The 26,303-nt window shown below is 31.2% G+C and overlaps 1 protein-coding gene and 1 long non-coding RNA gene across 3 annotated transcripts; one reads left to right on the top strand and one right to left on the bottom strand.

Annotated features, from left to right (window-relative positions):
* Window positions 1-1,283: 1,283 nt before the first annotated feature.
* LOC143078955 (uncharacterized) lies at window positions 1,284-3,883 on the bottom strand. Its single transcript, XR_012979311.1, has 2 exons — window positions 3,692-3,883; window positions 1,284-2,002 (listed from the first exon to the last, which is right to left on the bottom strand). It is a non-coding gene; the product is annotated as an uncharacterized LOC143078955 (long non-coding RNA).
* Window positions 3,884-3,999: 116 nt separating this feature from the next.
* On the top strand, window positions 4,000-26,004 carry LOC143078954 (GMP reductase 2-like). 2 transcript variants are annotated; one of them, XM_076254032.1, is made up of 8 exons: window positions 4,000-4,225; window positions 12,217-12,264; window positions 17,360-17,479; window positions 18,185-18,268; window positions 19,146-19,319; window positions 21,361-21,549; window positions 22,423-22,625; window positions 23,323-26,004. In XM_076254032.1, exons 1-8 carry the CDS (start codon window positions 4,139-4,141, stop codon window positions 23,519-23,521), a joined length of 1,104 nt encoding a protein of 367 aa, XP_076110147.1. In that variant the 5' UTR covers window positions 4,000-4,138; the 3' UTR covers window positions 23,522-26,004. The 2 variants fall into 2 exon arrangements, with proteins under 2 accessions (XP_076110147.1, XP_076110148.1); XM_076254033.1 differs by lacking the exon at window positions 12,217-12,264 and having other exon boundaries at window positions 4,001-4,225.
* Window positions 26,005-26,303: the final 299 nt, after the last annotated feature.

The following is a 26,303-nucleotide window of genomic DNA, read 5'->3' as shown; positions in this document are numbered from 1 at the left end:
GTAAAAAGAGGGCTAGTTCAGAATTTTTGTATAAGTTCAAACTCTTGGAAGTTGAAGGCATATAAATGTTGAAAGTATGCTGCACAACCCTATGTTTTGACCTTTGCACAAAATATAGTAGTGCATATTTTTACGAACTTTATAGTAAAAGTAGCAGTTTTAGTCATAAAAGGAGCTCGTATGAGAAATATTTAGAGGGGCAGTCTACATGTCCATCAGAATAGGTTAACTTGACCTTGACCTAATTTTATGGATCCATGACCAAAATTAAGTTTATGGTGTCAAGTCCTTATCTCAGATACTATAAACAATAGGTCAACTATATTTGGTTTATAGAATGTCATCTAACCTTAACCTCATTTTCATAGTTCTGGTTCAGTGGACAATTTCAAGTTTGTGTGGTTAGGTCTATTTCTCAGATACTATAATCAATAAGGAATCTATATTTGATGTCTTGAAAGATTGTACATATCCAACTGGCAGATTTAATTTTCAAGGTTCATTGGACACTTGAGATTTTGTGGTTTGTACTATTTCCATGATACTATAAATAACAAGGCCCCTATTTTTGGTGTGTTTTAAATGGTTGAAATGCGTGTCTGACAGGTTTCATATGACCTTGACCTCCTTTTCATGGTTCATTGGTCAGTGTTAAGTTTTCCTGGTTTTGACAGTTTATCAGATACAACAATTTAAGCAATTGCAAACAGTAAACTTTATTAGGTGTATTGAATGATATTAGTTGTACATGTCTGTTTGCTGGGTTCATATGACATTGACCTCATTTTCATAGTTCAGTGGTCAGTGCTAAATTTTCCTGGTTTTGTCAGTTTATCAGATACATTTGTACTACATTGTATAAGCAATAGGTCAGCTATATTTGGCATATGAAATGATAATAAGATATACATGTCTGTTTGGCATGGTAAATATGAACTTGACCCATTTTCATGGTTTATTGGTTAAGTTTATGTGGTCAGGTACTATAAGCATAGGACCACCATATTTAGTATATGGAATGAATTTAAGGTGGTACATTGTACATTTTTCTGGCATAGTAATAGTTCATCTCACCTTGACCTCATTTTCATGGATGATTGATACATGTAATGTTAAGTTAATATGATACTTTGTAGTAAAACCTTCATCATAAATTCAATGAAAAGTAAAGCTGGCAACACATGTTTGCATGTGCACTCTTATATCATATTACTTTTAAATATTTTTAATTTGTATTGACCATGATTTAAGCATCTCTAAAAAGGCCACTATTTAAAAAAATCAATTTTAATATTTGAAACATTTATTATTCTTTTTCCTTTTCTGATTCTATTTCAGATTTGAACTTCCATTTCATTGGCTTGTCATATCCCAGCATATGTATAAATACATCATAGTCTAAGAAATGTTCATCAAATGCCATAAACGGTTTTCCTTTGATCTTCAACGTTGTAAAAATTCCTGCAACATCTGGAACCACAACATCTTTAGTAGTGTACTCCATTTCTTTATTTCTTAGAAAGAATGTAAACCGACCTGCTGTAAATGTCTTATTTTTGCGGTTAAAGTATATGTATGTAATGTATCTTTTGGTTACAAAATGCATAAGTGCAGTTGTTCCAAACATAAAAAATCCTAATGACCCCATCCCTGCCACTAACAATGGTACAGGAATAGTATCGCCAATCATATACAGATATGGCTGAAGTGCAGCACTTAATACACATGTTCCCAGTGAAACAGCTTTACATAAAAACACAGTTGTGTTACTTGGTCCTGCATAAATTAAGTCTCCTTTCTTGGGATGATATACAGGTTTTTTACACATTGGATCTAATGGAATTTGTGTTGCCATGGTTCTACAAGTAAGGGGAATAACTCTACACAAAGATGGCTGTAATTGAGAGCAAACATTCTGGTTGCAATTGGTGGCTACTTTGTACAAGACCCTCGTACCATTTGATATCAGTCGTTGGACCTGCATATTTGTTAATATGTAAATCTGAAAATATAAAAATAAAAGTGATTTTTTTTTACATGTAGTTGTAATTAATAAATAGGAACATTATCATTGTGTAGACACTGTATGACAAAATAAAGCAATGCTTTACAAGTGTCAACAATATATATGACAAAATAAAGCAATGATTTACAAGTTTCAACAATATATATGACAAAATAAAGCCTGTATCACTCTTCTAACCTTAATTTTAGAACCATTACTTAGTACATGACGTATTTATGGTGAACTTCCAAGACAAGATATTACTGTCTTAATAAAAAGTAAAATCACAAAAATATTGAATTTTGAGGTAAATTCAAAACAGAAAGTCCCTAATCAAATGGCAAAATATGATATAATGTTTAAATAAAAGACAGAGTTTCAATGTCCCTTGTGCTGCACATGCACATATTTTATCCATCCAGGGCGGGTATACATGTAAAATTTAATATTTCCATGGATCATAACTATTAAAAAAAGACAATCCTGCAGAGTCCACCAGCATCATAATTATAGAACATGTCCGAGATATTGCTGATATTTACCTATAGTATAAGTTTTATACAAATCTGACAAAAAAATTATCAATGAGTGCTATTAATGAGGCCATTTTATATTAATCTAATATTTCTAAGGGTCATAACTCTTTAAAAAAAAGACAATCCTCCACCATTATAGAACTTGTCCAAGATATTGCTGGTATTCACCTGCAGTATAAGTTTTATACAAATCTGACAAAAATTGTACCTGTGAGAATGCTTACCAGACCATTTTTCATAAATCTAATATTATAAAGGGACATAACTCTTTCAAAAGAATGTTGATCAGTCAAAAGCATATGACTGATCCATGGAATGAGTTGTAGTTCAACTTAATCTAGTCAGACAGACATTTTGACCTTGCAAAGAATCCATTTTTATGAATTAAAGTTATCATTTAGTTTAAGCCATGGATAAGCAGATAAGTCATGAAGTGAGTATTTCACATGACAAAAAAAAAACAGAAAAAGGTAAAAGAAAACCCATTTTTTTATCAGTGATGTCTGATGAAATGGCTGGAAACAAAGAATCTGGGTCCGTTGGAGCCCATTCACGGTCGCACCCTATCACGTTCGCCCCCTTTCACTTTCGCACCCTACACGTTCGCACCAAATTTTTATTGGTTTTGTGTTTAATATTAACTTTGTAATCAAGTTTTGGCAAGTGTATTCTTATAAGTATATTTGTTGTCATTGTCCTAAATTAAAGTGAGACAACGTGGTTTTTTTTTTGTTGAATAAATCTTAATCTTGTTTTGGTTCAGTGTATTGCTAAGTTTCAAAATAAAGAGTGACTATGACAACATATTTTTTTGTGTTGAATAAATCATGTTTTGGTTAGTGCATTGCTATGATTTTTTGTTTCATTGTTTCAGATCAAAGGGGCCTATAAGCTGTTTAATAAAACCTTTCGTGTTTTTCATTTAAAAAAAATCTTCAATGTTTTTACCCATACCTAGCTAAAAACATGCAGTATTTACATCAAATCAATTAAAAACAACAATCTTGGTTTTCTATTTATTCAACTGGAAAGTCGCGAACGGACCTTGGGTGCGAACGTGCGAGGTGCGAAAGTGTATTGGGCGCGAACGAACCTGATAGAGGAAACAAATATAGTCAGAATATATATATTAAATTTAAAATAAACTTACCTACAGACCATATATGCGATATTAAATAACTTTAAAATTATTAAACACGGTTTGACCTCATCTGGAACAGTTCAATATTTAGCCCGGAAATGTCATATATAATAGTCAGGGCAGCTTTCGGTGTGGATACGATATATATTTTTTATAATTATTTTTTCTTACAGCAAACATATAAAGTTATAAAATTGCATATTTATGCATTGAATATCAATTTATGAAAGATAATTTTATGGAAATTTGTTATTTAATTAAAGTTTCGAATATCAGATCTTTCTAAAAAATATTTGTTAAAATATTGCTTCCCCGTAATAGCATTACCCAGAAAAAAAAACTAAGTTGTGGAGGCGTGGAGAATCTTGCGTGAAGAAACCGCTCAAAATTTGGCATCAAATCAACATTTGACCAGGAGAAATATCTTGTTACACATATTCCTTACAAGCAACAAACATGCCTAGGATCGATAACGACATTAAATTGGACTTTAAAGATGTATTGGTTCGTCCAAAGAGAAGTACTCTCAAATCAAGGTCTGAGGTAAATAAAAAAAAATATGCATATCAAATGAGCATTTTGAATGAGTAAAAAGTTATGTATATATTGACATACTTTGTTTTAATTATGTCTTTACAGTGCAAATAGTAATTATGTTAATTCTTAACTTTATCAAACAGTTGCATACAAAATATCTGATTAGGCTCTATAAAAGAACTATATATTTTGAAGGTCATTTTTGCACAAGATTTAGGCTTTATAACTATTTTGATCTGAGCGTCATTGATGAGTCTTATCATACTCTTATGTAGATGAAACACGCCTCTGGCATATTAAATTATAATCCTGGTACCTTTGATAACTATTTGCACAAGAGTTTACAAAGGAAATAAACTATCTGCAGTATACTCTTTTCTAGTCCAAATAATTATGACGTCTGGCAAGGCTATTTGAGTAAATGCAATGTGGATAATCTTTCTTCTGAAGGTCCATAACCTGATAACGTAGTGTCATAGTCACCTTTCTTATTTCACACAGTACCCAATTATGACTTTTAGTCTGTTTCTTAAATAAATGTATAAATGTGGATAAAACTGTTAAGATACATGTTCATGATGTTGGTGCAATTTTATTATCCTTACAATACCATGAATACCTTAACAAATGCACAACTGTAAAAAGTGACACATTTTTCTGGTGCATATTAATTTAAAATCATTGCAACTCTTTTATGCTTGAAATTGCACATAGAAATGATATAAAACTAGAATAAGGGTCAAACTTGACAGTAGGAGATTTACCTTACAACACATTCTACATGTAGGTGATAATAACAACCATTTTTTATGGTATTGCTGTGCCATTATCTAAACATTTTGTGAAATTAACTTGGGACATTTTCTTATTAATTGTCTCAGATTTACTTCTGATATACATGTTTCAATTTTAGGACTACATATTATTTTGAAATATTTGTTTTAATATCATGAATTCTGATATTAATTCAGTATATTTCATTTGATGGGGTTCATTCAATTATACTGCTAAAATAAAGTGCTGTGTACATTGCAAGCATCAAATTTTGGTAGTTAAGCTCTACAAAATGTATGAATAGACAAAGTACAAGTGGACATGTTCAGGATGTTAGAGAGTTTTAAGGATAATGTGTATAACAAGTTTAAAATGTACTAATGTCATGAATGTACTTTATATGATTGTAATTGATGTAATTGTGTCAATAATTAAAGCATTGTGTTCTGTCTGTTCATTTCTGTATATTACATCACAAGTTATAATTACTATTCATGTTAATAATGGACTACTGATTGCATGCATTATATAACATATCTAGAGTTGCCATGTCAACACCAGGAGATAAGATTAACAATAAGAAACAATAAATGATGCCAATTAGATTAATCTTTAAAGTCATAATAAACGAGTGACTGGTGAAAAATAATGTTATTCCAATTCTTGAACCAATGCATACAAACATCATAAACTTAGTCTTCTGTGCATGATTTTATCATTTTTTTCGCTTAAATTTTGTATAATCATCAATTTTTTTTCAAACAGTCAGTGTTGTTGTGAAAATATGGCAGGTAATTAAAGTACAAGAAGTCTACCCGGAAACATTCTTTATATTCAAAATGGTTGACTTTTTATGTTTAATCTATTCATTATGTTTATTTTGGCTGTGGAGTAAACGTCCAAACCAGTTACTTTAAAATATGATTTAATAAAGTCATTGGGTAAAGCATTCGATAAACAAAACCACATTTTTTTGCCCCACCTACGATAGTAGAGGGGCATTATGTTTTCTGGTCTGTGCTCCGTTCATGCGTTCGTTCGATTGTTCGTCCGTCCGTTCACCGTTCGTTCGTCTGTGCGTCCTTCCAGGTTAAAGTTTTTGGTTAGGTAGTTTTTGATGAAGCTGAAGTCCAATCAACTTGAAACTTAGTACACTTGTTGCTTATGATATGATCTTTCTTATTTTAAAGCCAAATTAGACTTTTGACCCCAATTTTACCATCCACTGAACATGGAAAATGAAAATAGGAGTTTCAGGTTAGTTTTTGGTCAAGGTAGTTTTTGATGAAATTGAAGTCCAATCAACTTGAAACTTAGTACATGTATATGTTCTTTATAGTATAATCTTTCTAATTTTAATGCCAAATTAGATTATTACCCAATTTCACGGTCCATGGAACATGAAAAAGGATAGTGAGAGTGGGGCATCTGTGTACTTTGGACACATTCTTGTTGTGTAAATTTCATAAATGAACATGAAATAATTAATTTTCTGAGTTGTTTAGGTGCAACTTTTATAGAACCCTAGACTAGTTTTTGCCTGGTATTTCTTCCCGCGGAAAGTATATTCATTTGTCAGTCAATTACAGGATTTAAACATATATTTTCAATAGATATTTTTTCTTGGTCTGGAATACTAATTTCTGGACAAGTTTCATGACTAGAAATTCCAGACTTTTTAATATGGTATACATCATTTGGTTGAAGCAAAAATATAGAATATTTAAATATTTTATGTCTATTTGATTACAGATACCATAGATCACTATATATTAATAAGTAGAAAATATCTAAAGTGCACTTTGAGTTAATTAAACCACCTGTTGTACTATTTCTTTGAATTCAAGCAAAATAAATAGTTAAAGAGAGATGCCAACTAAAAATGCTCTCACAGATAATCATGATGGGTGTGTTAAGCGACCATGGCTGGCTTTAAAGCCCTGGCATGGTCATAATCCTTTTCATGACTAACGCTACAATGTGAGGTGGTTTGTAAACTCTATTGATTGATTAAGAGGTATTCCTATTGGACATGTGGACAATCACAATATGTTGGTAATTCATGTACATGTAATACTGGATCATTTAACTTCAACCTGTTTGTCATTGGCTATCAATAACAATGATTTAACACTCACTCAGTCTGTCAGAGGCCTTCCAGTTGGCATTATAGTAGAATGATAGAGTAAAGTTTGTTCATAAGTTCAAACTGCCATTCTCGCAAATCATTTGATAACTTTATAAACCATACTTGTTTACATTCTTTAATTAGAGTTAATTAGGTCTTTCCACCTTTATTTTTTTGTCGAGCCTGCAACTTTTGTTGCAGAAAGCTCGACATAGGGATAGTGATCCGGCGGCGGCTACGGCGGCGGCGTTAGCTAACTTCTTAAAAGCTTTATATTTTAGAAGGTGCAAGACCTGGATGCTTCATACTTTGTATATAGATGCCTCATGTTACGAAGTTTCCGTCAGTCACATGTCCAATGTCCTTGACCTCATTTTCTTGGTTCAGTGACCACTTGAAAAAAAAGTTCAGATTTTTTGTAATGTTGAATTCTCTCTTATTATAAGTAATAAGATAATTATATTTGGTATGTGCGTACCTTGCAAGGTCCTCATGCCTGTCAGACAGTTTTCACTTGACCTCGACCTCATTTCATGGATCAGTGAACAAGGTTAAGTTTTGGTGGTCAAGTCCATATCTCAGATACTATAAGCAATAGGGCTAGTATATTCGGTGTATGGAAGGACTGTAAGGTGTACATGTCCAACTGGCAGGTGTCATCTGACCTTGACCTCATTTTCATGGTTCAGTGGTTATAGTTAAGTTTTTGTGTTTTGGTCTGTTTTTCTCATACTTTATGCAATAGGTCTACTATATTTGTTGTATGGAATGATTGTAAGGTGTACATGTCTAGCGGGCAAAGGTCATCTGACCTTGACCTCATTTTCATGGTTCAGTGGTCAAAGTTAAGTTTTTGAGTTTTGGTCTCTTTATCTAATACTATAAGCCATAGGTCAACTATATTTGGTGTATAGAAATATTTTATGATCTAAATGTCAGTGGCGCAGGTTTTATTTGACCTTGACCTCCTTACACGGTTCATTGATCAGTGTTAAGTTTTTGTGTTTTGGTCTATTTTTCTTAAACTATAAGTAATAGGTCAACTATAATTGTTGTATGGAAGCATTGTTAGCTGTATATGTCTGCCTGGCATGGTTCATCTGACCTTGACCTCATTCTCATGGTTCATCGGTCTTTATTTAGTTATCTTGGTTAATGTTTAGTTTATGTGACAGTTGTAATAAAGCTTTATACTTAGGACTATCAACATAATATCAATGATTAATAAAGAAGGCGAGACATTTCAGCGTGTGCACTCTTGTTTTTTACTTGCGTAATTTTGTTGTTTCAAAAGATGTCGCTTAGATATTTGGAATATGATATCGTGTAGTTTATACGCTTTTAAACTGACAACCGTGTAACTTAATACTTTCCCTTGTAAAAGGATAGTGAGAGTAGGGCATCTGTGTACTTTGGACACATTCTTGTTATGTGTAAATTTCATAAATGAACATGAAATAATTAAATTTTCTGAGTTGTTTAGGTGCAACTTTTATAGAACCCTAGACTAGTTTTTGCCTGGTATTTCTTCCCGCGGAAAGTATATTCATTTGTCAGTCAATTACAGGATTTAAACATATATTTTCAATAGATATTTTTTCTTGGTCTGGAATACTAATTTCTGGACAAGTTTCATGACAAAATATGGAGGTATTTAAATTTATCAATGTAAATCAACTCATCATAGATACCATGTTTGAAATGTTGTTTTTGTGCCAGACGCCTGTTTCCTCTACAAAAGATCCATGATCATCAATGTCGCTTGAAACAAACGTGACAAAATTTCTGATTTAAATTGCATAAAGATAAGTCCGTCTAACAGTATAAAACTGAAAAATGAACGAAAAAAAAATCTTCACGAAAGTTTAACAAAGTAGTTGATATGTAAAATTGTAGCCTAAGACTGTAAATGCAAAAAGAAATTCTTTTTATCCATAAAATATGGGAAAACTCATCATATATAATGTCGCCGGTCATTATGCTCAGAATACTCCTTTGGCCATAAACAGTTTTTGTCCAGCTACCGTAAAATTTTACGAAGGTTGGACAAAGTTATTGATATCTTCAAACTTTATCCACATACTGAATTTACATGTACAAAGTTATAACATTAGCATCGCCGACAAATTTTTGGGATCGAAAAGTTTCGTTTCGCGACATAATTGTCATGGCTCAACAAATATATGCAAACCACAAATCGAATCTTAGCACATAATAAATTACTTTAAAAGTATAAAAATCATGGTAGATTTAGACTTTGACAGAAAATGAACAGATATAAAATATGATAGTAGTTTTCGTCACTTTTATTCAAAATTACAAGCCATTGAAGGTTGATGTAATGTTAACCAATTCTTTTAATTTTATTTAGATGATTTTTTGAATTTTTACCAAATTCAAGTCTACGCCCGGGCGTTTTTACGTAAACATAGCTACACGCATGTTTACAATATATAAAATTTCTACGTCTTTTTAAAATCAAATGACAGGTTTTGGCACACACACGTATCATATTTACATCTGAGAATAAAAACACTAACTTTTGATTATCATCTAAAGTATTAAAATTATCATTAAAAGTTTCAGCAACATAATATAAATGGTTTCTAAAATCGTCATAAAGAGAAACATGCACTTCATCTTCAATAAAATTGTCACATATATGGCACACTCTATTTTCTAAAACAATATTTTCATATCTTCCTGTTTCAATTCTTAGGGGAGCAACATCACATGTAGCCTTTTGTTTTATTAAGACAATTTTTATTTTTGTATGGGCATAGTGAGTTGAAACATTACCAATCCCCCAAAACAAAGTGTTGAAATTCTAGACTAGAAATTCCAGACTTTTTAATATGGTATACATCATTTGGTTGAAGCAAAAATATAGAATATTTAAATATTTTATGTCTATTTGATTACAGATACCATAGATCACTATATATTAATAAGTAGAAAATATCTAAAGTGCACTTTGAGTTAATTAAACCACCTGTTGTACTATTTCTTTGAATTCAAGCAAAATAAATAGTTAAAGAGAGATGCCAACTAAAAATGCTCTCACAGATAATCATGATGGGTGTGTTAAGCGACCATGGCTGGCTTTAAAGCCCTGGCATGGTCATAATCCTTTTCATGACTAACGCTACAATGTGAGGTGGTTTGTAAACTCTATTGATTGATTAAGAGGTATTCCTATTGGACATGTGGACAATCACAATATGTTGGTAATTCATGTACATGTAATACTGGATCATTTAACTTCAACCTGTTTGTCATTGGCTATCAATAACAATGATTTAACACTCACTCAGTCTGTCAGAGGCCTTCCAGTTGGCATTATAGTAGAATGATAGAGTAAAGTTTGTTCATAAGTTCAAACTGCCATTCTCGCAAATCGTTTGGTAACTTTATAAACCATACTTGTTTACATTCTTTAATTAGAGTTAATTAGGTCTTTCCACCTTTCTTTTTTTTTTTTCTTCCGCCTAATTTTTTTCTTGCGTAATTTTGTTGTTTCAAAAGATGTCGCTTAGATATTTAGAATATGATATCGTGTAGTTTATACGCTTTTAAACTGACAACCGTGTAACTTAATACTTTCCCTTGTAAGAGTTATCTCCCCAAACACTGCTTTTCTTGTGGCCACTACTCCTTCGCAACCGTATAAGATTACGACAAATTTATTTTACCAAATTGCTCTTCACATCTTCAGGATTAGGAGTTTAGTTTTGACCGAAGCTATCCGGAGACTCCATATGAGAGTTATTCCCCCTTATGTATTTGATATAAGTGATTTGCATTTCTAACTGGTAAACCATAAGTGGTAGAGACCTAGGGTCTTTTGATTTGAGATCCTTGGTCCAAAAAAAATTAAAATTAGGTCAAGGTCAAAGGTCAAGGTCATAGGTAATTTGCACGTTCTAGATTTTGACCTTTGCTTTAAATTCATATTTATACATAATATTTAAAGCCATAGGAACTGACATTTTAGGTTGATTTTTAATATTTTGATAATAAAATAGATCTTTACTTGTGGAAAGACCTTCAATTGTTCTTTGAACAATTGGTATTTAATTTCATTTTAAATTTATTTGAGGAAAGAAACATAAAAAAAAAAAAAAAAAAAAAAAATAAGACAAAAATGAATCATTTGCAATCCTTTTGGTTTACACAATTTTAAAGTTGATATAAATACTTGTCTTGGTGATTTTTTTGTGTTACTTTTCTTGATTATACAAGAGTCAATATCAATAACTAGTCAGGTGCTTATTACAATTTCAACATGGCGTTATGTTGAAAAAATGCTGCTGATATACATGTTTCTCTAATTCTATGGAAATTTATCCATTTCTGAACCCATTGTATAAAAAAATTTAATCAACGCGTGGTTGTCGGTGATCTCAAAAGATCATTTGATGATTTTAAGGGTCATGACCTTTTTAGCTAACTGAATGAATCAAAATATGCTAACAGGTGTTAATAAAATTGACAACTTCGTGCAATGTGAAAGGCACTCGAAGGGGATTTTCGGTTAACAAAAAAATAAAATGAATTTTTAATCATTAGAGAAACAGATTCTTACATAGTTACTCATGCCCCGAGGCTCGGACTTTAAAATTGATAATTTAACTATCTCGATTGGATAAATCCAATAATCCACTGGTATCAATGTAAGAATCTATATATATATATATATATATGGAGATTGAATATTGAAGCTATTTCGTTTGATGTGATTTCTGTTGGATGAGAATAGCTAGTACACCACTTTTAGAGGTTTTACATTCTGTGTTTTGCCTGTTTGAACTTTTTTTTTTTCAAGAAAAATTTGAATGAATTTTATGTTTTAAAATGAAAATTAGAGTATGCATATATGTCAAAAAGAGGTCATAAAACCATGAAAGATGTGTGAAATACAGATTTTGTAATTTTAGACTTTCATAATTTTGATGATTTAATTACACATTGAATTAGATCTTTTGGCGATAATAAACACCTTTTCATTGAGAAAACATGTAAGAAAGGGTGGTTTTGAGTAAAGAATAAAGACAGTTAGCAACTGCCAAATTTGACAATTTTAAAATTATTACAGAACCGAGTTAGTTATGCTACAGCAAGTTCTTCAACAACATCTTATACGGTATGTTGTTTGTTGTGCCGTGTGCTCCTGCATTATCAACCATTTTTGTGGCTGCCATTTTTCACTGTCCTCCATCATGTCCATGTCAATAAAAAATTAACTAATATAGAAGATGTAATGTTTCATTTGTAAATTCATTGTTTTTTCTTACAAAAATTTAAAAAAAAAACCGAATTATGGCAAAATGAATAGGTACAAAATGTATACAATGCATATTAAGTTAATTATATTCCATTAAACAATCTTTTGTTTTTATTATGGGGATATTGATCTTTTGAATTAGGGCATAAGGAAGATATACCACTTTCAACCACCATTGCATGGAGTCTTTTGTTGTACTGTAGACACATAACATATAATGTACTTGTAATAGACCACTTTCGAGTTCATCCGTCACCGGAAAAAAACTTCTCAATTATACGTGCCTTTGTGATGTCATTTACCAGATAGAGGACTGCCTGTATCCCTGCTCTATAAGTGTTCATCAAGCGTCTTAGTGATCGTCATTTTGCAGGATAAACTAGGAATAAAGTTTGTTCAGGAGGTACTTAATCACAATTCCCTAATGACAGCGGTACAGATTGTCAATTATGAGAATTTAATTTGCCGAATAATTCGTGCAATATAGCTTTATAGTTTTTCAACCACTCACTCAACATTGAAATGGAAGTCACGATGCACCTAAACGCACGAGTGACATTCACTAAAACCAAAGATTTTGATTGAAATGCATCAAACTTGAAAGTTGTCTATTGTTTGAGATTTGCTGTGCTAAGTCTTGATGTAGGAGATCTGCTAAATCTTGTTAGCTTACATGTATATATACATGTACTGGTATAGGTATTTGCTGTGCTAAGTCTTGATGTAGGAGATCTGCTAAATCTTGTTAGATACATGTATATGTTACAGTGAATTTGTAAAATCAGGGATTTTGTAAAATCACTGGACTAATCAGTGATTTTATAAAATCACTAACAGCTTTAGTGGTTTTGTTAAATCCCTGAAATTGTTAGGGATTTCACAAAATCACTGAAAATAGAGCTAGGGATTTTGTAAAATCCCTGATTACAATAAAGTATAACATGCTATTAGAAATGTGTTTTTCCTAATATAAAAATAGACCAATAATCACTAATGATTTGGAAATATATTTGTTTAATAAACACTAGTGTATAATGATAATGACTAAAAGGCAATATAAACTGATATTTAGACCACTGTGAATTTGCTTATTTTTGCATGGCAAGTTTGGGTGACATCTACTGTTACATAATTGCCCTGCTTTTTGATGCATGTCTGAACATGTCCTCGGAAAATTGATCTCTTTGCTTATTAAAGACTTAACGACAATACTTAGCTGTAGCAGCTCTACGTTTTTTAGATGACATTCTTCTCAAAGTTCCTTGTAAAGTTCTAAAGCTTTGTATGAAACATTTGCACACTTTCTATTTGCGTACTTTTAATACCATTTTGTCCCTACCACTATAAGCTATTGATATGTGAATTTTCTTAACTATGCTGTCCATGCCTTCAAGACATACATAACATTTTAAAAACATCTTCATCTGATGAATTTTAACGATTTTTTCAAATCTTCACATTGAATTTATAAACAAAATATTTACTTTATTTGAATTAAAAGAGTTGAGAAAGTTTAGAAACTTATCAAAATGTTTATCACTTTGTGATACAATGCATGTATCTCTGATATCTGACCAAAGTAGGTAAAACTTTTTTTTATTTTTGCTTGGTTAGAACCTATTCATAAACATGCAAGTACAAAACAAAGTATTCTTACCTAATTTTCTGTTGTCTTTTTATATTATTATTTTGTGAATATAAATGTTTTTTTGAAGGCAGCAAATTAATAATACTTATTTGCTTTTTATATATAAAATAAAGGCTAGATTAACCTCTAACTTATCGAATGTTAATGTTGTAGTCTTTTTTTTCACAGAAATTCTTAATAAAATGAATGAATTTATTTTACAAATCCCCTGAATTTAATCATTGAATCTGTAAAAAAGATCTTTATTATTTCAGGGATTTTGTAAAATCACTAGGCAAAATCAGGGATTTTATAAAATCACTAATCAGTTCAGTGATTTTCCAAATTCCCTGAAATTTCAGTGATTTCACAAATTCCCTGTAACATATATACATGTACCGGTGTAGGTAAATTGCAGCAGGATAAATACAATATTCATACAATAAGTAGAAGATAAACTGTAGAAGTTGTACTCTATTAAACAGTAGAAAAGCCTCCTTTTTCTAAAGCTCAATTAAATAAGTTTTATAGTTTCTTACAATGTAAGAATATTGTCAATACTTACAATAGATTTGGGTACAAGGGTCCGGAAACGGTCATATATGCCAGACATGACCGATTTGGAAACTCAAAAGTCCTAAATCATTTATTTTTCAACAGAAATAATTTCAGTCATTTCGTTGAGATTGAGTTTCAGATCGCCATTTTAAACATATTTTGTTTTGTTATCGATTTTATGTAATTAAACTGCCACTCCAGTAAAGTGTTATAATCCTGAGGGCCCTTCTTAATGCTATATTAGTGCCTCGGGGAGCTATTGGCTAATGATCGCTAATCTTTTTACCTGTGTTTTTAATTCACACCTGGCTATTAATCACAAGCTCCGGACTAATATTATAAAGAAATTAAAATTCAATACCAACTGTCTTCATTATTTAATTACTTTTCAGCTAAGACAATTGTCAATTATGATTTAAAATTAAATTAAAACTTGGTTTAATTTACGCAGAAAAAAGTTTTTTTCACTACTAACACACGTGCTTTGTTTACTATGATACGCATGCCTAAAATTCTCTTCCGCAGATTTGACACTAAATCGTAAATTTAAAATGATTTCTTGCTAAATTAAGCAAGTGCAACTATTTTCATTAATATTCTTACACTATTAAAGGTAAAATATTAAAAAAAACCGATGTTTTTCCTGTGAATTTGATTTATAAACAAAACTAATCCCGGGAATAAGTCCGGAATTGTTCGTTTTAGTATTGTCGCATTACATCCGGTTTGAATTTCGACTTCAGAATCGAAAGAAACGTAAGCGATGACTGAGAAAATTACGATTTTGAGTCATTAAAATCATTTTATTCTTAAACTGTTGCCTTCCCTTAATTGCTCTTGATCGATTTTAGGAAAATGGTAGGATAAATCATGAAGTAAACGCGATGCAACAGTTAAACAAGTTCGTTGATTCTTCGAGTAGGAGCATACTAATGCAGTCATGAGATTTTGACAATCTGTTTTTGAAAAGGGGCACCAACTTTTAAGTTATATGAAAATGACCGAAATTAGGTGAAAAAATTTCCGGATCCTTGTTTGGGTATGCTGATAATTTAAGATAGCAATTATGACCCAGTCAAATTTTTTTAGAGAAGTATTTGACACTAATTAATTTTTTAAAAAGACTAAAAAACAGCCCTGATAGGAAAATGTATTTTATATTAAAAGCATGTTCTTCATCGGTTACTGACAGCAAGTTGTGACCTGTCTTCTTTGCCTGCAACCTACATTGGATCTAATAGACTTTTGTCATATTAACTATTTTGAGGCAGGCTGGACTAGGAATTTTTCTGACAGGTTACCAACTTAGTGGTAGGACATCCTGGTACTCAGTCAAGAAGAGCATCTGTGAAAAGTCAAATCAAACATACAATTGATACAATATTGCTGAAAATAAACCGTTTCATAATTTCTATAAACAACAAAATAACTGATAATAGTAAACTTCAAAAGTTGGTAATATGAATATAGTGCATTGCTTGTTTTATTTTGCACAAATCTTTAATATTGGTGTATAGTTATTCTCATCAACATGCAATGACTGAAGAATTTATTTTGAGTGAAGTTTGCAAAATCTGAAAACAGTTAAAAAGTTTAAAACCAATATTTATACAATGTATAGACATATATTCATGTGTTTCATGTAAAAAAAAAATGGAGAGAATTTCATTGATACCCAATCTCTAATGGTGATGATGCACATTGTATATCACTTTGATGTTTCTTTGACAGACAGAATGCATTTGAAAAATCAAAATGCATCTTACCGTTTCATTGTTTTCTTATCAGAATTCTTATGAAGCAACATCTTTTATGTTCTATGGGATTTTGCAGAAACTTAGTCCAACCATGGAAGTAAATAACTAGATACTATAATGGTTTAATTACTTTTACAAATTGTGACTTGGATGGAGAGTTGTCTCATTGGCACTCATACCACATCTTCCTATGTCTTACTTCTTCCATGGTCTGGCAAACTTAAATAACTGTACAGATTAAATGTATACCTTTAGTTCAAGATGAAATTTATACAAAAGTGAGTTTTCATATATGGCAATGTGGCACATTCTACTGGAAGTTAATCACTATGTTCCATCTTAATAAAGTCATGCATGCATCAATTTAACATAGACTTTTGTTCAAATAACGTTTACATATTTAAATACAAATGTACCTAAAAACAGTAAAAGCCAAACATGCATTAATAATGTAGTCAGAAGATTTAATGATTTTTAACACTGTAGAATTCATGTTCAATAGATATTAAATAGAGCAATGCATTGACATACTTGTACATAGATATTAAATAGAACAATGAGTTGACATACTTGTTAAAACACCATACAATTTGTTTAAATCTTGAACCCATAAGTCTTATCATTTAATAGATCCAACAGACTTTTTTTTCACATAATTCAGCATTCACATTAATTTCCATGGAGTGAAGATATTAACATGTATATGGTCTCCACATCATTATATTCACATATAGTAACTAACTATAAATATAATATATTATCAAGATTCATCCTTTTCTATGCCAACTTTTTTTTTGGGGGGGTGGGGGGGGATAGTAAAGTTCTAAAGTTAGACCCTAACCATAACTGTTTAATAGATTTTCCTATCAGAAAGAATTATTGCAATATTCTGATAACAATGTCACAGGGAGATTTTTGAAATATGATAATCGTATTATGCACCAAAGATGTGGAAAAATCAGACTTATTTCTGAGAAGGTACATGTAGTTAACACTCGTTTTTATCTTTCAGGTTGACCTCATGCGGTCATATAACTTTAGAAATTCCAAACAAGAATATACTGGGATACCAGTTATGGCCGCTAACATGGATACAGTAGGCACATTTGAAATGGCAAAAACTCTTGGAAGTGTAAGTTTAGTTGTTGTTATATCCCTCACGAGATTTGCTGTTGATGTTGACAAAATTTAACCGTCCTGATTCATCAACTTAAACAAGTTAAATAGATTTTGTATTTATTTAATCATGAAAACGAAATAAGAAATGAATGAATATATAACTACAATTCAGAAAATTTAAAAAAGGTTTAAGAAAGAACAGGACAGAAGCATGCTCAATTTTCAGATTATAAAAGGATATATTAATGATATTTTCATGGGAGAGTATGGGAAAACTAAAAATTGAAATCATTAGAGAAACTGGTGTCTACATGTATGATCAGACAAGATTTTTATAGACCAGGTAGGGTGGGGAAGAGGAAGTTATATTGATAATACAACACTCATTCAAACAACACAAAAACTAGAGTTCAATATACAGTCTTCAACAATAGACAAGTGTCTACACGAATGTAAAGCTATTGATAAAGACAACCACTGGAATGGACTTCGGCAGGCACAATAACATGTGCTAGGGTTACTTAAAAGTGGCAACTTTTGTGAAAGTTTTATTTCTGCTATTTTTGCAATTTAGATAAAATTGTGCAAATATTCTCTAAGGATCTTTTGGGAAGACAAGAAAAACACAAAAATATAACGCTGGGAACAAGGTTGAAATTTTAAATTAAATTATAGGATATTAAATGGATAATTCTATTTTTCTTTTTTTTTTTTACAGTTTTGTGTGTTTACATGTATACATAAACATTACTCTATAGAAGCCTGGAAAGAATTTGCAGTAAAAAATCCAGATGTACTTAAGGTATGTTCATATAATGGTGTCATGACAGTTTCTAGTTTGAACAATTCATGTCAAACGGAAATGAATATCATGTAATCACAATATACTTAATTCTAAAACAATAGCAAAAAGGGATAGCATACAACATTAAAAAAACAACCAAAATACAACAAAAGCCTGGAAGAAACAAGAACATAATGTGGATTAACTTGAATGTTCGTGGGTATTTAATTATGTGGTTTTGCCTAGGTCTGCATACAAGCCTAAAGAAAAATTTTAATGTGTTGGACATTTAATTTCGTGGTTTTAAAACCTGTCCCCACGAAATCTGTGAAAGTTGGTATCAACGAATAATAATGAATCCACAGTACTTTACATTTCAATTGATGGAAAATGTTACAAACAGCTGTTATATTCCTTGGTACACAGTTGTGCTGACATAAAAAGGAGTAAAAAGCTATAAACTAAGATTGATTAAAGGCATAATGACAAATATTACATGGTCACTTGAATAAAAATTTTCATTCCACCATATTAAATGGATAAACTTGTAGTTCTAAAATCCTTTTATTTGAGTTTTATATTTAATACAAAGGAATTGTTCTTTTAATATAAAATATAATGTATGTCAATAAGACATCAACCAGACACACAAATAATCAACCAGATACACAAATAACAATCAGACACAAACAACCAGACACACAAATAATCAAAAACAATATTCATTAAAATCTTAGAAGTTACTGTACAAAGCTCTCAAGATAATGTTTGCACTTTTTTTTAATTTTTTTTTATTCTACAGTTAAAGAAAAACTGACATACATACATGTACCATAAGTGCCGTTAAATATGTCCTCTGTTAACAGCTGGTAAACTTGTCTTGTTTATTTTTCAGTATGTAGCAGCGAGTACGGGGACAGGAAAAGCTGACTTGGAGAAACTAAAACAAATCATTGAAGCTGTCCCAGGAATAAAATACATTTGTGTAGATGTTGCTAATGGTTACTCTGAACATTTTGTACAGTTTGTTAGGGATGTCAGGAAAGAATTCCCTACTCATACTATAATGGTAAGGCCACAATTAAAAATATTTCAGTTTGCCCAAACCCGACCCATGATGACTGGGTGTGGGTAGGTAGGTAGGCAAATTCTTTTTTTTTTTTATCCGAATTTGCATGAAAATATTAAAAGATCTTAAAACAGTATATCTTTTTATTCTCTGTCAAACCTTTGTAGAGACAGCCAAAAGCCATGAATTTAAAACCTCTATAAATAAATTAGTTTACTATATGATTTGTATCCTGAGATGTTTATAACCCTGACACTTGCTAACTGTGTGAAAGGGCTGTTGGATTTGTGAAGTGATTTTCAACAGTTCCATCAACACGATGTTTGTGTAAAAAAAAATATCAGCTGATTTTGTAATGATTAAATTTGTTTGCAGTTTTTAAATCCTATTTCTATTAAAATAGATTAAATGTCCTAAAATATTTATATGAATTATTATCTACCATCCTTAGTTTGTGTCTTTTTTATGTTTTGAAAAAAAAATTATATTTTACATTATCACACAGGTAAACTAATTTGGCTATAAATAGATCAAAACATGTTCTGTAGAATCTCCAAACTAAAAACGTATTTGTTATAATTTTATTTCTTTAAATAATCAAGTTTAAATTTTTGAAAATAATCATTATTGATAAAATATAATTGCATAAAGTTAACGTTTTCTGAAGACTTTATTTTTAGGTCATGGTTCTAGAGGCTTCCTCACAAATTGTATAAAAATCCAATATGGCGTCCATAACAATGTTTTTACTTTTGCACATGTGAAAAATATTTCTGACAAAAGTCAGATTTCTCTTGTCAAAAGGGATTTATATTTATATTGCAATAAATTATTCAGAAGGAGTTACATTCAGTTAAGATTATATTTCTGATTCTGTGAGCAATTATAGTTTTATCAAATTCTCCCAAACTGCAACGTACTGACTGTCTAATGAGACTTGTAAATTTGAACTATTTGAATAAAAGGGCATCTAATTTACATGATAAAGGAAGATTATAATTAAAGACAACAATTTATCAAGAAATAATTCCTTTTTATTCAGTAAAAACAAAATCTTCTTGCAAGATTGTAAATTCGCAACTTCCGGATCCATTTCCTGTCAGAATAACATTGAAAATATTCGATTGCACTGTATGGTTTTGAACAAATCTACCTGAATATTCTTATCAGATATTCGATAACACAATGAAATTAACATTGAGCATATAGCTAAGGGTTTGGTAGTACAAACAACTACAGCGTAAAAAAACTGTGCCACTTCACATGATTTTCTTCTTTACGTTCGTTAAATCAGAAGATAAAAACAGAGAACATCGAATATCGATTAACTGTGTCTCTTATACGCTTTCTTTTAATCTTATTCACAGTTACTTTCAAACGCAAAGACGGCAAACATTAAGTTTTGTACAATGACGGAGCGGACCCAATATAAATCCGAAAAAAAAAAATTCTTCCAAAAAACGTCAAAAAAAGAATTTGAGTCGGCGGGTTTATTTTGGGTCGGTCGCGTTTGGGCAAACATACAATCTTTTTATTTTGGCCTAAATAGACTGATTTGATTGGACAGAAATCAATTTAAAAAAGGTTAGGGATCAGTAAATGCCATAAATTATACATCAACTATTATGGTAGATAAACAAATTTTATTGGCAAGAAATGAATTAAAAAATAGTTAATTAGTTAAGGATCCACTAATTTGGGCCCAGTCAAGAAGAATATATATGAAAAGAGATCACATTTCAACCTTATGGTTCTTATATGCATAGCTATTACTTTCAAAATATGTAATTTATCTGAGTAATTTTTAGGTGTAATAAAAGCAAAAGGGCCTGGGATCCCTGTTGAACCCTTGTTTGAATTTTTTTTTGAATGATGAAAATTTGTATGAAATTGGATTGTCTGTTTATTTGATGAGAAGTACATGTTTTTTCAGGCTCAAATTTCCAGGAACCAGTGCGTGTTTATAAAATATTGGTTCACCAGTAATGCCCATGGCAGGAATGTTACATGAGATATAATTGTCAGTTCAATTTGATTTCAGGCAGGAAATGTAGTAACTGGTGAGATGGTTGAAGAATTAATTCTGTCTGGTGCTGATATAATCAAGGTTGGCATTGGTCCGGGTAGTGTGTGTACGACAAGGAAGAAGACTGGTGTTGGGTACCCACAGTTAAGTGCCGTGATAGAATGTGCTGATGCTGCTCATGGTCTAGGAGGACATATCATATCAGTATGTATTTATTTAAGGAATGACTGCAATATTTCTTCTGTCTATGAAGAAATAAAAACAAAAATGTGGTGCACACTGAATAACCTGCTACTTTAAAGTGTGCACCACATTTTTATGTTATTTCGAATAGACAGAAAAATATTACTGTCATTTCTTATAATTTAATTCTAAATTCCATTTTAAACCGGAATAAACCATGAAAAAACGTTGGATGACGTCAAGGTTTCGTGTCTAAATTATGTCTTTGAGCTGATAAACAAAACAACATCAGCCAATCAGAAGTCACGTTACATCCAAAATTAAATTATAAACCAATGGTAACTGGGTGGGGTATAGATCATGGTCTAAGAGGACATATTATACCAGTATGTATTAATAAAGCAATGGTGGCTTGACGGGGTATAGATCATGGTCTCCAATAACATGTCCTCTAATAATGTATTAATCAACTTTCACTTTGTGGTATGGTGGAACACATGTCACAGTCTATCTAAAAATAGCATATGGCTCTGTGGCACATTATATGTTGTTGATGGGCTTTAAGTTACATTACTGGATGTAAAGGAAGGTGAGGTCAGGTGTATTTGACATCAAAATATAAAAAAGGTATATAGACAATTTTAAGGCATGATCAGTGAGTTTGTACCCAATTGCACAGTAAGTCAGCTTATGACCGAACATCATAAAGAACTGGTAAAAAAGAAAAAAAAGGGGAAAGTCTTTAACATGATAATAACCCTTTACTTCCATATACCATTGATCTTTCTGGGATGTTGATTTGCATTACTAATGAATTAAGTCTATGCAGCAGAGAGCTTGATATGACTTTTATCTAAATTTGAACTTTGTTAACTGGACTGAATAATTTTACAGGATGGAGGATGTACCTGTCCAGGTGATGTAGCCAAGGCATTCGGAGCTGGAGCTGACTATGTAATGTTAGGAGGAATGCTGGCAGGCCATACTGAGTCTGGTGGAGAGATGATAGAACAGAATGGGAAGAAGTTTAAGCTGTTTTATGGAATGAGTTCTGCTACAGCAATGAAAAAACATGCTGGAGGTGTAGCTGAATATAGGTATAGACACTTATTGCATTTATATAGGCAAATTTCTGAAACATGGCAAAATACTACAAGTCAAAGCTGAGTAAATAAGATTTGTTCATATTTTTTCTTAAAAGTGGTGTTAAAACACAGAAAATCAAATCAAATTTATTTTTTGCCTAACAAATTTGTCTGTAGGATAAAGGTTTATGTTGGTCATTCATTTTAACGTTTGTTTGGTCTAAATCTAAGAAACTTTAAATCATAGAGGAATGATGTTGTGGCATACTTGCGGGATGTCAATGGTTCAAATGTAAGCCGGGTGACTCAAATAAGAAGGAAGAGCAGACTTGTTACCTTGGAGTCAGAATAATTTGTAGGAGTTGGGTGACAGATCTTACTGCTGACCATTATCATGTTAAGTAACTCATTACATATCTGATTCTGATTATTAGTCTAGTACAGAGCATTCTGGTTTGTGACACAAAGGTCACCATTAACTTTAAATCATCTTGACTTACATATAGAGAATGATTGTCATTAGTTAACTTCAGATGTATGCAACAACAAATCATACAGACAAGATTTTTTGTCCGTCCACACTAAAGTTTGAGTACCTCACTATGACATTTATTAAAATTTAAATAAGAAAAATATAATTAATAACAGGCATGGGAATATTCAGTTGCCTACAACATTTTGAACAATGATTCTATTTCTTTATTTTTAGGGCTTCTGAAGGTAAGACTGTTCAGATAGAATACAGAGGGGATGTGGAGATGACTATACAAGATGTACTTGGAGGTATCAGATCTACATGTACCTATGTTGGTGCTGGAAAGTTGAAGGAACTCAGTCGTAGGACAACATTTATAAGAGTCACACAACAGTTAAATGAAGTCTATGCTGCAAATACCAAAGAACATTGATCATTTCTTATGCTTACTTCATTCCAGTTACCAGAAATCCAAATGCTTTCTGCCAAAAATGTCTCTGATCCCGGTTTCTTTTTTAAGTCTTGTGAATCTCATTTATCAATAATTTCTTTGTACTTTGTTATTAATAATCAAAATTATATTCTGATTTTTTGGGGGCAAATTCAGATCAAATTGATGTAGGGGTGTTATTTTCACATGTTTAGTTAATTGCAAAATATGCAATATAAACCCCCTTGAAAATATTATTATATTAACAGTACTGATCTGGATTTACTCTGTGATTTATTTGATTTTGAAGCAGTCCTTGTTTAATGTTTTACCTGAGTTTTATGAGGTATTAATATAGTTCTCCCATCTTTATTGACAAGAAAAATTTTGGAAAAAAAATTGTTATTGTATTTTGTGATTTCTGTCATAATCATTTGTACAATTTTTCATGGTGTAAATTTTTATTGTTTATTTTAATCTGGTGATCCCAGAATGTTATATATTAAAAAAAGATTGTTTTTATTGTTAAAAATCATTTTGACATTGTTGTGAGGAGATTTACCTGTTGAAGGTAAATGATGGTGATCCAAAGTTGAGTTCTATAAAAGGTAATGGAAAAGGTATGTTTTGATCTCAAAGAAGTTTTGTCTTATAGTTGACTCCTTTCCTTTTCAAACTTTTTGTTTATTGTATAAAAAATCTCCTTGTATGCTTGAAATGTTATAAAAGTCTTCACCAGTTTATAGACGGCAATGATGTGCACTGTGTGAAATATTCAGGCATTTGAAGTCATTTCAAAAATAAAAATAATCTTTGAAATGCGAATCATGTTAGATGTTATTCAACACTCAAATGGCATAATATTTTACAATTTTTACAACTTGATTAAGATATCAAAGCAGTCTGAGACAAGCAGGGTAATATTATTCTATAGGGAAGTAAATAATATTTTGTATTTTTATGATAGACAAATCTGTGTTTATTGTTGCAGTATTTAAAATGAATGTCAGCTTTTTATACAGTATTGTCAAAGGGTACAGTACTTATCTTAGTTGCAGCATATATATGCGTGTACTATTAGTAACATAGTGTGCTAGTGACCTAATACGGTATATATGGGGTCAGTTAATTCGATATTTAGATGAGATATGGTTACCGCGAGGATGCTCTTAACCAATCATATTCCTAGAAATGTATAGGAGGTAAGATAAAATAGGTTTAATGGTTAGCTAATTAAGGAATAACAGTACTGTAGTTGAAGAGTTGCCACCGTCAATTGTAGATTTGACGGTCGCAAATGTAGTTTTACTGGCGACGCGTAGCCGAGACAGTAAAACAGAGATTTGCGACTGTCAAATCAAAATTGGAGGTTATTCTATTACGTTACCTGTACGCTTCAAATTCAGATAAAATAACTTTAAAACGGCGAATTGGTGGTAGGTGTTGTTTTATTTTGGATTATATAGTAGTAATCGAACATTTGTTGATTCAATCATTTCAAAATGGTTGACCCTCCTTAGTTACGCCTGGTCAACTGTGGATTTGACGGCAACTTTTAGCCAATGAAAAAAATTGTTACATACAAATTGCATTAGAATATTAACTATGTTTCAACCTACTTTAAGATTAATAGTTTTTATCACTACCAAATTATATGGGACAGGGATCACCCATTTATCATTGATTTCCCAAAGTCATTGAAGAGCCCTTAGAAAAAGTGAACTTCGTTGAACATTTAAATATGTGGGTTATCATTACCCTTGAAAAAGGTGAACATTAGTATGACTATCCCATAACTGAAAAATTAGTTCACAGTATAGCTTATATAGAATTCATTAATATGCTTACAAACAAGCTTTAACTTTGGGTGTTAGGGTTTCCCACAAGTACACACCGAAGTAGATTAGCTTTAACAGAAGTTTTGTAAATTGAGTTTCATAAAATAATATGTAGGTTAATCAACATTGATTAACTAATAATTATGACTGAAGCATTAAGCTTGAATAATGTTACTATGTAAACTATCACTATTATATTGTGTTATAATGCATGTACTTCCACTCCTGTGTGGCATGTTTTACACCTTATTTTGCTGAAATAAAATTTTTATAAAAAAATCAAATCAGAATTTTTAGCACAAGATAAATTGTTTGACATTATATTATTTTGGTAGCCACATTTTGTGCTGGATTCATTTATGTTGGTAGATATCAATTTTCATACTTAGAGATGAAGGAAATTTTATTTTTCCAGTGGTTTTATCTATTGTTTCTATCAAAGTAACTAAAAAAGAGCTTTGATATTCAAAGAATGTTAATCAATCTACAGTTCTTGTTACTTTTGAAATTTTTAATGTTGAATTATAAATGACAAATGTTTCAGAACTAGATTTTTCTACCTCTTAAATCATATGAGAAACTGATGGCTAGTCCTTTTATTTTTGTGGATGATATTGACATTTTAATAAAAATTGCTGTTATTATACTGTTTTGTTGTATTTCTTAATTTGATGCAGAGTATAATTTCGCTTTGGAGCTGCTTAACACCTGTCTTACCTCCAAGATTACATGTTGTCATTACAGACAAGCCCCAGAGAAAATAGTTTATAATATTAAAACATGATTGTGTATGCATTGCACTTCTATTCTCTATGCTCAATTCAAATATTGAATACATTGTCTCATAAACAGAACTTTTTCTACACAAATTATAATTTCTTTGCTGAGGTCACGAAAAATTATTTTGTGAAGAACCATCCTATGATTCCAAAAACAAATATACCAAA

Source organism: Mytilus galloprovincialis, chromosome 6 (genome assembly GCF_965363235.1).
Source record: "Mytilus galloprovincialis chromosome 6, xbMytGall1.hap1.1, whole genome shotgun sequence".
NCBI lineage: Eukaryota > Metazoa > Mollusca > Bivalvia > Mytilida > Mytilidae > Mytilus > Mytilus galloprovincialis.
Note: the sequence above shows the minus strand (reverse complement) of the source record. Positions and strands in the feature narration are given on the sequence as shown.